General features: G+C 48.5%; 1 protein-coding gene across 6 annotated transcripts in view; it reads left to right on the forward strand.

The window, feature by feature from the left end:
- FAM219A (family with sequence similarity 219 member A) overlaps positions 1-14,308 on the forward strand; it is a 120,889-nt gene extending 106,581 nt beyond the window's left edge. For 2 of the 6 annotated variants that reach the window (XM_035016451.1, XM_035016450.1), the window contains 5 exons: positions 8,602-8,701; positions 11,464-11,566; positions 11,793-11,873; positions 12,517-12,571; positions 13,142-14,308. In XM_035016451.1, the coding sequence (XP_034872342.1) occupies positions 8,602-8,701; positions 11,464-11,566; positions 11,793-11,873; positions 12,517-12,571; positions 13,142-13,300 (498 nt within the window). In that variant the 3' untranslated portion in view covers positions 13,301-14,308. Of the gene's footprint in view, positions 1-169; positions 278-8,601; positions 8,702-11,463; positions 11,567-11,792; positions 11,874-12,516; positions 12,572-13,141 lie in introns of those variants that run through there. The other 4 variants (XM_035016453.1, XM_035016452.1, XM_035016455.1 and 1 more) reach the window with 4 other exon arrangements.
- Positions 14,309-14,322: the final 14 nt, after the last annotated feature.

A 14,322-nucleotide genomic window follows, 5' to 3' on the forward strand; every position in this document is an offset into this window, starting at 1 on the left:
TGACAGAGAGAGACACAGCGAGAGAGGGAACACAAGCAAGGGGAGCGGGAGAGGGAGAAGCAGGCTCCCCGCCGAGCAGGGAGCCTGATGCAGGGCTCGATCCCAGGACCCTGGGATCATGACCTGAGCCGAAGGCAGATGCTTAACGACTGAGCCACCCAGGCGCCCCTCTCCTTTTGTTCTTAATTGGTGGCCTCAAGTCAGGTATATTTTGTCTGGCAGGTGATGCCCAGAGGGAATGCTATTCCTTGAAAGAAGATTCCCCAGAGGCCACCAGGTAAGTAAGGACTGAGGCACAGTTCTCTTGCAAGATGATGGATAGATATGATGACCTGAAATTCCCTGGCACACAGTGAGAAATAAAATATTAAAAACCAGCTATAGCCCTCAGTCATGACTGGAGGCATTATAAATTGGGACAATCCTTTGGGAAAGCAGTTTGGCATATGTATCAAGAATCTTAAAAGCGGGCGCCTGGGTGGCTCAGTTGGTTAAGCGACTGCCTTCGGCTCAGGTCATGATCCTGGAGTCCCGGGATCGAGTCTCTGGATCAAGTCCCGCATCGGGCTCCCTGCTCGGCAGGAAGTCTGCTTCTCCCTCTGACCCTCCCCCCTCTCATGTGCTTGCTCTCTCTCATTCTCTCTCTCTCAAATAAATAAATAAAATCTTTAAAAAAAAAAAAAAGAATCTTAAAAGCACTCCTGCTTTTTGACCTTATACTTCTACTTTCTTTAAGAAATTATCCTAGGGGCATCTGGGTGGCTCAGTCTGTTGAGTGGCTGACTCTTACAATGTGGGATTGAGTCCCACATTGGGCTCTGCACTCAGAGTGGAGTCTGCTTGAGATTCCCTCTCTCTCTCTCTCTCCCTTTGCCCCTCCCCCCACTCGCATTCACTCTCTCTCTCTAAAATGAATAAATAAAATCTTTTTTTAAAAAAATTATTCTAAATGCAAATATATATGGATTTCAGCATAGTACTATTTATAATAGTGAAAAATTGTAAGCAACCTGAATGTCCAAAATAAGTGAATGGTTAAAAAGTTAGTGTACAAAAAAAAAAGTTACTGTACATCCCCTCTATGGATATTATGCAGCCATTAAACTGATGATTTCAAAAACCATGTAAAAATATGGAGAGTTGATTATATTCTAATACTAATTTTTAAAAATCCAGAATATAAGGGGTGCCTGGGTGGCTCAGTCGGTTAAGCATCCAACTCTTGATTTTGGCTCAGGTCATGATCTCAGGGTCATGAGCCTGCTTAAGATTCTCTCTCTTCCTCTCCCTCTGCCCCTCCGCTTGTACTCTCTCTCTCTCTCTCAAAAAATAAAAATGCAGAATGTAAGATAGTTTGTTTTTATTTATTTTTATTTATTTGAGAGAGTGAGTGAGAGAGAGAGAGCAGGAGCGGGGGGAGGAGCAGAGGGAGAGAGAGAAGCAGACTCCCTGCTGAGCAGGGAGCCCCACACAGGGCTCCATCTCAAGACCCTGAGATCATGACCCAAGCCAAAGGCAGATGCCTAACCAACTGAGCCATCCAGGCGCCCCAGTTTGTTTTTCTTTATATGTTGTTCTATGCATGTGTATTAGCTGGCACTCTGGTTATAGTAACAAATTTAAACTCAAGCTAGTTTAAGTTAAAAAGGAAACTAGACTATAAGGACACTAGGATTTCTCATAGTATTCAAGGACAGGTGTGCCCTTCAAGCCTTAGAAGAGTAAAGCAAGTTCTAGAATCAGAGCCTCGGAAGGACTTTATCTCTTGTGTCTGCTTCTTTCTGAACATCAGCTTTATTCCTGGCTCCCTGCCCAGTGCTACCTAATCTACAGTCTTGAGCTTTACATCTCCTCTTAGTCCTACTTCCTATTCTGGGGGAGACTCTGATTGGCTCCATCTGATCCAAAAAAGAGTGGGACCACACTGAACCAACATGGTACCTGGAGCCCACCCCTTGACCATGAGGAGAAACACCAACTCCTAGAGGGGGAAACCCCAGAGTGTTGTTACTGTGGTATACACACAAGACTAAATACACTAAAACATTAACAGAGGTTTTTTCAAGGTAGTGAAACTAAAGATTAATTTAAAAAATTTTTAGCGTGTATTACTTTATAATAGAAAAATCTAAGGGCGCCTGGGTGGCTCAGTTGGTTAGGCATCTGCCTTCGGCTCAGGTCATGATCTCAGGGTCCTGGGATTGAGCCCCACGTGGGGCTCCCTGCTCAGCGGGGAGCCTGCTTCTCCCTTCCCCCTCCCTCCCCCCCGCTCGTGCTCTCTCTCATGCACTCTCGCTCTCCTGTCTCTCCCTTAAATAAATAAATAAATTCTTCAAAAAAAAAATCTATTAAACTTGTGGCTATGGTTGTTATTAGGCCTGGGGTCAGCAGAACTCTTCTCCATTTTGGTTCTCCCAATGACAGCCACTACAAAGATACTAAAGCCTAGTGGTGCTTGGTTTTGGTAGTGAATTCCACTAAGCTGTTTAAGGAGACAGAAGATTCTGTTAATCACAGGACCAATTTGAGTTCTCACACTCTAGCTGTAGCATAAAAATCCTTTCTACTTCTTTGTGGTTAACTTTACTTTGCCCCAAAATGCCTCTGCAGAAGTGTGGTGTGTATGAAGAAAGAGTGCTTTCCTTCTTTTCTTGCAACAACCAGTAGCTACTCCAGAGCTGGAAAGTGAGTGCACACTCAATGTGTTGACTTTATTTGAGTTGAGCCTTCTTTTGAGGAAAAACCTAGAAGATTAAGGAGATTTAGACTAATAAGAGAGGCCTCTCTGAGCTAAGCAGGATCTTCTGCCCCCTCATGCAAATTTAGACTTCACAGATTTTTTTTTTTCAGTTCTTCTTCCCCTCTTTGTAAAAGCCACTAGCGGCATTTAGAAAGATGGTCTCTTTTATGTTTCCTTGATCTTCCCCAAAGACCTTATACTTGTGAGAGGTGTTTGTCCTTCCTCATAAGTGGGCCCATAAAGGTCTTATTATGTCCCCAAAAGATAGAAGTCCCAGCCAATTGCCTGGCACTACAGGCAGCTCCTGGAGAAATCCTGGAGAAGGGAAGCTAGGGAGTAAAAGTGGGAGCTGCTCAAAACTCAGACCCAGGAAATAGGACTCAGGACTTCAGGTCATACCACAGACAGCTGTTATTGGTCAAATGATTCTCATGTTGAGGTGTGGAGTCAGAAACAGATGGAAATGCTTATAGGCTGAATAAACAGCCATCTGCAGGGAAGTAGAGAGGTCTAACCAATGCCTACATTGCTACTGAATATTCTTGGATGGGAGGTTAGTTTTCTGCCCAGCCGTGGGCATTGGACATAAAGGCATTGAGTTGTATTTTCTGTATCTGTCTCTAAAATATGATATATAAACATGTTTATTTCTACCCACTGGCAAGAGATGTTTTGGGGAGTGGCATAATCTTGAAAACAGGAGACCTCAGGTAGTTTCTGAGCTGATCTCTGGACAAATTGTGACAGAAATGAGAGTTGGTCTTTGATGCCTTTTCTTGCTGTACCCATGTGTCAGAGAGTGGCCTGAGCCCTAGGTCTTCCCTGCTTTCCTGTTTCCATATCAGTGTTATCTTTCTTCCTGTCCCTGTTCCTGCTCTAAGTTTGCCCTGTTTCCTGCTTCCACCCAAGGGAACTGAACAGGGTACAGACAGGACTGTTCCAGAGGTAGCCTTTCACAACTCAGAACTGCCTCTGCTAACTCTCTCATAAACCTAGAGGAAAATTCACATGTGTTCGGTGAAGAAAGGTTAGATAATGTTGGTACAAGCACTTTGCCTCTTCATACTTCATTCTGAATCCATTTAAATTTCCATTTTTTCTGAGAATTAGTGCTTGGAGGTGAGGCCAGAGGTTACCTTTCTTGTGGGAAAGCTAAAACTGAATCATGTCTCTACTCTGAATCATTCATGCTCAGTCCACAAGGCAAGGGCAAAATTGTTCAGCACCACGGAGAGCGTCTTTCATCCTGGTGACAAGATCACGGGCACCTAGGTAAAAGATAAGGATTTGTAGCTACAAGCCCATCCAGTCTGATCTCCTTACTCTTCTGGCCAGTCACCAAGTACCCCTTTTCTCTTCAAGCTCTTAGTATTCAACTTCTTCCTTTACCTAACTAGGCTTTTAGGAATGAACTCCTTTAACTTTCCACCTACCCTTCTGCCTCCATGTTCTCTGCATCCCCCACTCATCTTCACCTCCCTTCCATTTCAGTAGGGAGCCTTCCTTCTCTGGCCCTAGGCTCTGTTTCCATATCCTCTTGAGTCCTGCAGGACCATGCCCTATCAAACATCTCCTTTTCTACCTAGCTTCTTTCCCCTCAGGCTAGAACACTGGTCAAGTATTTCATAGGTCCAAAGAAATTCTTCAACTCCAAAATTCCCTCTGGCTATAATTTATTCTCATTCCTTCTCTTCTCAGTCTGGCTCCTTGAAAGAATATCTGTGTTCACTGTTTCTACTTTCTCTTTTCCTGTTACCTCCTAAATCTTACATAATCTGGATTCTGTTCCTACTCTTCAACTAAAACTGTGTTTTCTGAGGCCACTTATGACTTCCTTATTTCTAAATACTGTATTCATCTTCTGGGACTCATCTGGTTTTTTGACACTGTTGATAATTACGGGGAGCTCCTTAAGGATGGGACTACTTTCTGTTTATATTTATGAGCCCCAGGCTTGCCACTGATAAATAAATGAAGGAAATATAGTGTGTCAGAGTAAGGAGAGGGAGGAGGCAGAATACCCCCTGGTCAGTCCCCTCCTCACCCTGTGGAGGGAATACCTTTTCCACAGATACTTCCCTACATAATCCAGGCCCCAACCTGTGAGATGCCAGGGCTGCAGCTGTGGGTCAGTCACTCCTAGGGCATACTGTCCATGATTGTGTGGGCCTTAAGGAACCTCTACTAATACCTTTATAACTAGCACAGATATATTGCTTAATATGTACTATAAAGTGCTCACATCTATTAACTTATTTTAGCCTCAGAAGAACCTTTCATGTAGGTATTAATATTAGTTGCATTTTACAGATAAGGAAACTGAAGCCCAGATTACACAGCTAGTAAATGGAGGAGCCAAGATTTATTTTTTTTTTAAAAATGGGTTGATGAGTTGAATTTGTTGAAGCTGATGATAAGTACCCAGGATCTCACTACATTCTTTTCTCTTCTTTTGTGTAAGTTTAATAATTTCCATAATAACACATTTTTAAAGGATCAGATTGGATTAAATCAATGGATTTTTTAAAGATTTTATTTTTAAGTAATCTCTACACCCAACATGGGGCTCAAATTCACAACCCCAAGATCAAGAATCACTCGCTCTACCAACTGACCCAGCCAGGCACCTCAAATCAATGGATTTTAATTTTGTTGTTGTTGTTGCAACAGAACCCTTTCTCCAACCAAAATTTTGTAGAAAGGTTGGTGTGTAAGTGAAATAAAAGAGGATCTCCAGGGGCTCCTGGGTGGCTCAGTCGTTAAGCATCTGCCTTCGGCTCAGGTCATGATCCCAGGGTCCTGGGATCGAGCCCCGCATCGGGCTCCCTGCTCGGCAGGAAGCCTGCTTCTTCCTCTCCCACTCCCCCTGCTTGTGTTCCCTTTCTCGCTCTCTCTCTCTCTCTGTCAAAATAAATAAAACCTTAAAAAAAAGAGAGAGAGAGAGAGAGGATCTCCATTCTCACTACTATTGCTTCCCTCTTGCACTCAGCCCTGCCCAAGGCACGGGGTTCAGGGAACACAGTTTAATGAAAATCACTGGACCAGACTAACTCTAAGAATTCTTCTGGCACTTTTGCCTTCCTCTAATTATATTGGCTTTGCACTGGCCATTAGCCTATATATCCTGTCCCAGAAACAGTGAGACTGGGCTATTAATCATTTCTGCAGTCTGTGGAGAATTTGTTTGAAGGGTTGCAGAAACATGGGTTGCTGTTAGAGATGCATTTCAATGTCTGTCTCCACTGAGTGTTTAATAATCTTGCTAATCCGCACTCTAGTTCCCAGATCTAGCTAACTCCTGTCAGATGTCCTTGGGGGGCATTTTAAATTCTCCCTGATTTCTTGGAGTCAGACGTTTCCTTCTGCCTGGATTCCCTCTGATACTTAACATTCATGAATATTTCACATTTAACCTGATTACATTTCCATGTGATGGTCATGGTGCATTGGCTGTGTTTCTCAGGGAAGACATACAGGAAGCCCACAGTAAAGACTTGAATTTTCAGGCACAGTGCCCGAGATCTTTGTCCTTGCCACTAAGATGGCCTTCTATCATGGATAGTGACAGGGGAGACGCTGAATGGTGGGCTTTGCATGGGACCTCTCAAGACTACGGCTCTGAACCCTGGCTTATGACCCATAGGAATTGGCAGTTTCCCTCAGGGATCAAAAGCCACCAAGACCAACCCAGTGGCGTTGAGGACCAAATGTGGGTCCCTGTGACCAGAATTGCTCAACAGCTTCCCAGGCCCACTCAGACCCTATTCTTCCTGCAGTTTCCCTCCACTGTTACCATTTCTACCCAGTACCTCCAGACTGAGAAGCAACTCTGATGAACTCATCTGTGCCGAAGAGGGAAGGGTTAGCCCCAAATGCCTGAGGGGCTCACGTGTTTAAAGTCACCCCCAGGGAAAGGACAGTGAGGTTTACATGGATGGATGGAGTGGAGGGTTCCAGAGAAGATGCATGATTGGGAAGGCCATAGATTTAGAAGTCACCAGTGTAAAAATGTTACTCTAAACTGTAGAAGACATCAGGGCTCCCCAAGGAGAGAGGCGGGCTGAGGGCCAGAAACTGCTGAAGAGACAAAGCGCTGTGGGGGGAGTAAAAAATGATGGTTAAAGAGGTAACATGAGCCAAGGATCACAGTGTCCTCGAAGCCAGAAGAAGAAACCATATCCAAATGGATATGGTATGTGTGACATGTGAGAAATGCTACAGAAAAAGTAATGTGATGAAGGAAATTGGAGAGGTGCCACTGCTTCCCTGGTGGGATCCCACAGGCATCTTTATGGCCTTTACCCTTTGAGAAGTCATCCCTCAAGCTGCTTTGGGAGTAGGTCCTACCTGTGGCCTAAGGGGAAAGCCAGACCCCAGCTGTCAGGTCTTCATGCACCCTGTAGGTAACACCTCAAGGCTGTTTTGGCCACAGAGAGGCATGTATGGGCCCAGGTCTGCATGGGACAACTGATTTCCATTAGGAGTCTCTCAGGAGGAGCTGAGACAAAGAGGCAGAGAATAAAGGACTGGAGAGGATTGCAGCATGGGAAGCTGCCTGAGATGCACTGGGGCACTGCAGCACCCCACTTGTTCTGAGCCCTGCCCCCCTACAATCCCAGCTAAGGGGTGCAGTTCAGAGCAGAGGACAGAGGCCCAAGTTCTGCCCTCAGGATCACAAACCACTGTGGCAACAGAGCCCACCCAGGGTCTCGTACTCTGGATGGCCTGAAAGAACATGGGCAAGGCTAGGATTTCCCTCCAAACATTCTAGACTTTTTCCTTTCCCTGTAATGACAAGCATGTTTTCATCCCCACTGCCTCATTCTAAAGAGAACAGAAGCCACCATAATAGTTATATGTCCTTCCCTTGCTGGGTCACTCAGATCCCTGGGTCTGACACTGTGGGGCTAATCCTAGAGCGTTCTACCTGTCTGTCTGCTGTCTGTACCCCCAGAGGCAGAACAGACAGAGCCTTGGGTGTACTCTGCAGTCTCAGACCTTGGGCTTACCATTCTTTAATCCTAGGCGGATGTCTAGAGTGGCAGTACCCATATCAGTGGTTGGTCATCAGTTTCTCAGGGAGAATGTGCATGACTCCAGCCCCTTCCTACTGACTCCAGTAGGGTGGGCCAGGGCCCTGGACCTTGTAGCAGAGGTTTAGGATGTTTTGGAGGAAACAGTGAGGAGTGATTACTGAGTAGCACAGGACTAACTGGTCACCAGCTGATTTGCCATTATTCATCTTCCCACCTACCATACCCAGCCAAGCTTTCAGGAGACACTCTTTAGGATTCATCTGTGGAATGAAGAAGTTCTCATGAGAACTCTTTTGTCCATTGGCTATAATCTTGAAGTCTGGCCTGGCTTGGCCAGTTAGTTCTCTGGGTCCAGTGAAGGGACACATCCAATGCTAGGGGAAACAGAAGGAGAAGGCCTGTCTTAGGGAGCATGTACTCTGACTTTAATACAGATTTAAACTCACAGAAACCTAGAAAGACCTTTCCAAACAAGTATACAGGAAGGTCCCTGAGGAACAGGGCAACTAGTATGGGAGGTTAGACAGGAGATCCTGTGGGTTTAAGGAATCACAGTAGACTTTCTGGGGGAAGCCTGGCTCACACAGGCCTTTGAAGACAGACACCCAGGTGGGTGTAAGTGGGGCTGAGATCCGAGGCTCTTTTATCCAGTTCAAGGTCTTCCTTCCAGCGTGTATGGGTCTTCCCTTCCCTTCTTGAATCGCCTGTCTACTGCCAGGGGTGAATGAGCCCAGATGATGGGTGGGAAGACCAGCTTCAGGACTGAGAGCAGCCCCATATATTCACTACCTAACAACTTTCTGTCTCTCTACTTTCTCCCCACAGGACCCAGCCGCCGCCTCCATCTCAGACGGGGACTGTGACGCCCGGGAGGGTGAGTCAGTAGCCATGAATTACAAACCATCCCCGCTCCAAGTGAAGCTGGGTGAGTGTGTCTGGGGGGTGAGGGAGATGTGGGGAGTGGACAAGGTGCTCTGGGCTGGGTCCGCAATGAGGTGGCACAAATAAACCAACTCAGACTAGATGATTCCAAGACTCAAGCCACCACTTCATCGGCACTGCCAGACACCTTATCTCCTGCAAGGCAAAGAGGGAAGTTACAGTTCTCTGCAGGACCCAAAGCTCTAGGAAGCATCTCTGAGGCCAAGAAGACTCCAGGTGTTCTAGGGGATAGCTTCAGGGATAAAACCATGCAACCGCAGAGAGAGGGTTAGAAGTCCCATCAAACACTGGGCCAGGCTGGGAGGAAACTGCCTTACAGGTGGGGTGTCAGTTATTATGTTTGAGGGGTAGAAAGGCGTGAGGATCCCAAAACCTAGAAGCTGAGATCCTCTCCCTATTCCTCCCTCATCCATCTAGAGATCTCAGGGCCTGGTTGGCTCCTGTTTGGGGGAGCTTTCCCTTGGTTTTTTAGCAAGCCCAAATGTCTCCCCACCCCCTTTCCAGGGTCACCTTCCCTTTGGGGGCTTATTTCGTGTCCATTCTGAAGGCAGTCAGAAGCAGCCTGCTTCCTTAAAGCCACTTAGCTCCCAACCACTGCCCACAGCTCCCGCAGCTGCCCTTCTCACTTCACCCAGGCCAGGCACTGCCCTTCTCCCTTCAGGGGCCAAATTTCACGCACCAAAGGCCGCCGCATATACCAGACTTACTAAATTTTGGTTTCGTGAAGAAGAATTACGGCACAGTGCATCCAGGAAACAGTTTACAATCAAATACAATTCATGACTATCCTTCAAAACTCCTCTGCCATCCCTGCTACCCTCTTGGCCATTTTCTCCTCAGACTCCAGCTGCCCAGTAAATACTGGACCCCTCCTCCTAGGAACCTTTTTCCATCTGTCGTAAAACCCTTTCCTTGTAGCTGCTGGAGCTCCTTTTCGCAGAGTCCTATTCTTTTATTCAGTTTGTTTGTTTGTTTTCTTGTGGTGTGTGTGTGGGGGGGTGTTTTGTTTTGGTTTTATCTTGCTTCTCTCATTCCAGACCATATCCTGGGATCTCCTCAGGCTGTTTTTCTAAACAAGAGAGCAGTTCTCTCAGTGGATTTGTTCATCTTCCCAAGACACCGGACTCCCAACTGCAGCCAGTTTTATTTATTACTGTTTGACAATACAAGTATTTTAACAAGTGTAACTCCTCTTTCTACTCCCTCCTCCACCACGTTCTCCTCCCCAGAGATAATCATTCTAAGCTTTTTTAGTTTTTCTTGTTTTACTTTATATTTTAACATAAGTGGTATCATACTGTACACATTTTCTGAAACTTTGTTTTTGTTTTTGTTTTCCATTTAATGCCTTGGAGCCCCTGGCCATGTCAGTATATAAAGAATGACTTCACACTTATTTTAAATGGTTGCATAGTAGTCCATAGTTTGGTTTTGCCAGTTTATTGTTTGCCCTTTTTTTCACTATTTCAAACAATTCCAACATGCTTTTAAAATAACACTTTTTTTCCTCCCCATTATAGTACCACCAAAGCTCCTCATGAAAACTCAGAACCTTGTTCCCTTTGCACTAAGGAAACTCACCACTGGGAACTTTCAGGCAAATTGCACCCCCTAGAGTCCTGGAGTGGTTATGGCAGCTGCTGCCAGCTGGAAAGAAGCTGGAAAAAACTGGAGTCAGAGGAGCAGTGGCAAAGACAGAGGGTCCGAGACTGAGAGACGAGAAACTAGAGACATGGAGGTCAAGGGAAATTTCAGAGTCACAGCAGCTGGAAAGTCCCATTCCATCCTGCCTCTCTAGGGCTAGTGTTTTTTTTTATGAGCACTTTCCCCTAGCATCCTTTTGCTGCCCAACAGTCCCTTTTCGACATCTGGGCTTAAGAGGAGTAGGAAAGGGTAGGCAGGCCCCCTCCAAGGCCCAGGCAGCTACTAGCTACTGGTAACAGTGTCACATACCAGACAGTGGGTCACCTGGTGGCCAGCCCCATAGATCTGGTAGACTCTAGAGCCTTGGAGAACTCAAAGGCTGGCACAAGTATAGCCAGAGGAGCTCCCCAGCCTCTTGCCCTTTACCCCACTAGCCCCATTCTTCCCCTCCCACTCCACAACTTCAGTGGCTCCTTTGGCTTCTGTAATAATCCTAAGTTCCTTTGTCTGGCATTCAAGGCCTTCAAGCTCTGTTTGTAACCAGAGGGAGCCCCCAACCCCTTAACACAGGATCTAAGACATAAAGGTGAATGGCGAATAAATAAATGACTGAATAAATGTATCCTCTTTTTCCAAACTGACCTCGCTCCAACTTCACCCCTCCATCCCATCTGGATCCATATTTACTTTGCTCACTTGTAAATGCATTTTTGTATATGCTATCCCTCCTTCCTAGAATGCCCTCCTCTCTCCAGCTCAAGGTATCACCTACAAGAAGCCCTGACTTCTCCATCCTTCTGCTTCATCACTCCCTCTCCAGCCTTTCTCTGGCATCAAGCATACACTAACTGCCCCACATGGGAGTACAGCTTCTGGAAGACAGGGGTCAGCCTCTTCCTGTTGCCTCTTACTATCTACCTCAGGTTGTGCAGGGCCAAGTACTGTCTCCACCAAGCAGCAGGGCCTGGAGTTGGGATCCCTGCCTCGGCTCCTAGAGAAGCAAGGGGTTTCACAATGGAGGCCCAGCCCAGTCAGTCCTGAGCGGTAAGGTAGGATGGCCCTGGGAGCAGGACACAGCTTCCTTCCCATGTTCTCCTGCAGAGAAGCAGCGGGAGCTGGCCCGGAAGGGCTCCCTGAAGAATGGCAGCATGGGTAGCCCCGTCAACCAGCAACCCAAGAAGAACAATGTCATGGCCCGAACAAGGTAGAGGCCCCCCTACCCCACCTGGACCCTGCCAGTCAGCATCTATTTCTGCTGGTCCTACGCCTCTCCTTCTTCCCTCACTCCTCAGGCCCAGCTCCTTTCTGAGAGGAGGGAGTCTCAACAGGATCCAAGGGGCAGGGGGAAGTGGTGGGTCAGGGCCCAATCCAGTTCCTCACCAGGCTATGCGCTCCAGTTGCCAATCCAATCCCCTAAATTTTCTACCCAGGCTGGTCGTCCCCAATAAAGGCTACTCCTCGCTTGACCAGAGCCCAGATGAGAAGCCACTGGTAGCCCTTGACACGGACAGGTGTGTACAGGGATGCTGGGGCAGCCGGGCAAGCCACAGGAACCTTGTGAACATGCAAGTGGGCTGTAGTGGCCACACCTGCTGAATTGTCAGAATTGGGATGTGGGGTGTTCCTCAGGCAGCCAGGAGCTCTCCAACGACGACTGCCCCAGGGAATGGAATTTTTTTGTCTGGCAGTAGGAAAGAGCAGGGAGAGGAAAAGGGGACTGGCACAGTCTGATGCTGTCCTGAGACGACTGATGCGATTGCTGCCCCTTGAACGGGCCCTGATGCAATGTCCACCATCCTGCTCCTTCTAAGGCAGGAGCCCGACTGCTGGGAATGCACCTGGCTACACTTGAACTTTGGGAAAACCCAACAGGTCAGGGGGATTTGTGCCTAGAAAAAAGGTGAGAAGAATGGGGGTGAAGGATGTAACAGCTCTGTATAGAAGGAGGTTACAGGCGGCAATTCATTTAGAAGGGCAGGGCTAGGGAAGCTGGGCGTTTGCACAGCAAGCACAATCTTTTATTTAGATCTGCTGTTTACTTAGAAGTGTGGGGGAGGGGGAAGGTTTGGACTGATGGGGTAGGGGGTGGGGTACAGGGAGTTTTCTATTTAATATCAGGGAATCACTTCTCTGTCTTTTTTCTTCCACCACCAGCGATGATGACTTTGACATGTCCAGATATTCCTCCTCTGGCTACTCCTCTGCTGAGGTGAGGCCCCACTCCTTAGGACCCTAGACGCATCTGAGCAGGACCACCTCCATCCAGGAAAAGGGGTGGGGCTGACACCAAATCACACCCTGAAGGAGCAATGGGCAAAGCTAGGTGGAGCCCCATAGGGTGGGGCATAACGGGGTGGGGCCTGGGATGGGACAGTGTCAGATGGAACCTGGAGGCTCTTAGACACTGGCCTCAAGTGCGGGGAGCCCGGTTTTAGGGGCAAGGCTTAAGCCTGGGGTTAGAACAGGGCTCCTAAACAGAATGGAGTGTGAAATCCAGGCGATACTCTATTGGGCTAGGCCTGAAATAGGGGCCAGCCAAATAGAGGCAGAAGTTGCCCTTAGAATGGGATGCCCTTTGTAGAGAGGTGGGGCCTCAAGGATGTATCTGTAAGGAAGTGAGGCCAGAACTGAAGGTGGGGCCTAAGAAGGGGCAAAGCCTGGCATTTCGGTAACCTGCGATGGGACTGAGCTGGGGTGCAGATGGCCTGGGGATGCGACCCGACTGTGGGTGGTGCCTCTGGATAGCCCTAAGCCTGACCTCCTTCCCCTTTGTCTACAGCAGATCAACCAAGACTTGAACATCCAGCTGCTGAAGGACGGCTACCGGTTAGACGAGATCCCTGATGACGAGGACCTGGACCTCATCCCCCCCAAGTCCGTGAACCCCACCTGCATGTGCTGCCAGGCCACGTCCTCCACCGCCTGCCACATTCAGTAGCGGGAGGGGCCATTGCGGCCGCCCGGGGCAGGGCCCCCCGTGGGCCAGGTGGGACAGGGCAGGGGCCAACCCCTCCCCAGCTTGTCCGCCTGCCCCCGGCCCCTGCGCCCCCTACAGCCGCCAACCTCGTAACAGTCATTGCTTCCTCCTATGGTAGGACGTGTACCTCTGTGTGTTCATGGAGCCGGAGAAACCAAAACCGGGTCTTTCTCCACCCCGGGGGCTGAGGAGCGGTGGGGGCTGTTTGTTCAGTTACTTGGGGGACCTTGCCCAGCACCCTGCCCCCCTCCCCAAAGCTGCAGTCCAGTGGGGGAGAAGAAGGACTAGACAGCAGGGAGGCCAACACTAATGAGTGGGGGTAGGGATCACAAAGCCAGGGGCTTGGCCTCACCCCAGCGAAGCCATGAGCCCCCCAGCCCCAGCCTGACAAGGAAAGGGGCTGGGAGGGAGAAAGGCCCAGGGCAATGGGAGCGGGGCCCAGCACCTCAGAGCCCCCTCCACACGCCCCCCGCCGGCCCATGTAACTATTTGTTTCACCCTCCTCTCCAGATGGGAAGCCTGACAAAGCTATCCAGTGGGATACTGCCCCCCCCATAGAATCACTGCCTTCTTCTTCCTCTTTGCCCCATTCACCCCCTTCCTTGCTCTCCGGGCTGTGGAGAAGGGTAAGGTGGGCCTTAGAGACAGGCCAGTTTGGGGTTATATGATCTGTCCTCACCCACCCCCAGCCAATGCATCTATTTCTCTGCCAGCTCCACCCACCCCCACGCTTCTTCACTGGTCTCCATCCCAGGCTGGAAGCAGGAGGTAGGGCTGGCCTCAAATGCCCCCTTCCCATCTCCCTCCAGCACAAGATCCCAGACACCGCTTCCCAGCAAGAATCTTCAAGGAGGCAAGCTTAGGAGAAAAGAGTGGTTGCATGTGTATGGTAGGGAGAACTTGGCAGAATGTGTGTGTGTGTGTGTGTGTGTGTGTGTGTGTGTGTGTGTGTGTGTGAGAGAGAGAGAGAGAGAGAGAGAGAG

This window comes from Mirounga leonina, unplaced genomic scaffold (genome assembly GCF_011800145.1).
Source record: "Mirounga leonina isolate KUSES-001 unplaced genomic scaffold, KU_Mleo_1.0 Mir_170, whole genome shotgun sequence".
NCBI lineage: Eukaryota > Metazoa > Chordata > Mammalia > Carnivora > Phocidae > Mirounga > Mirounga leonina.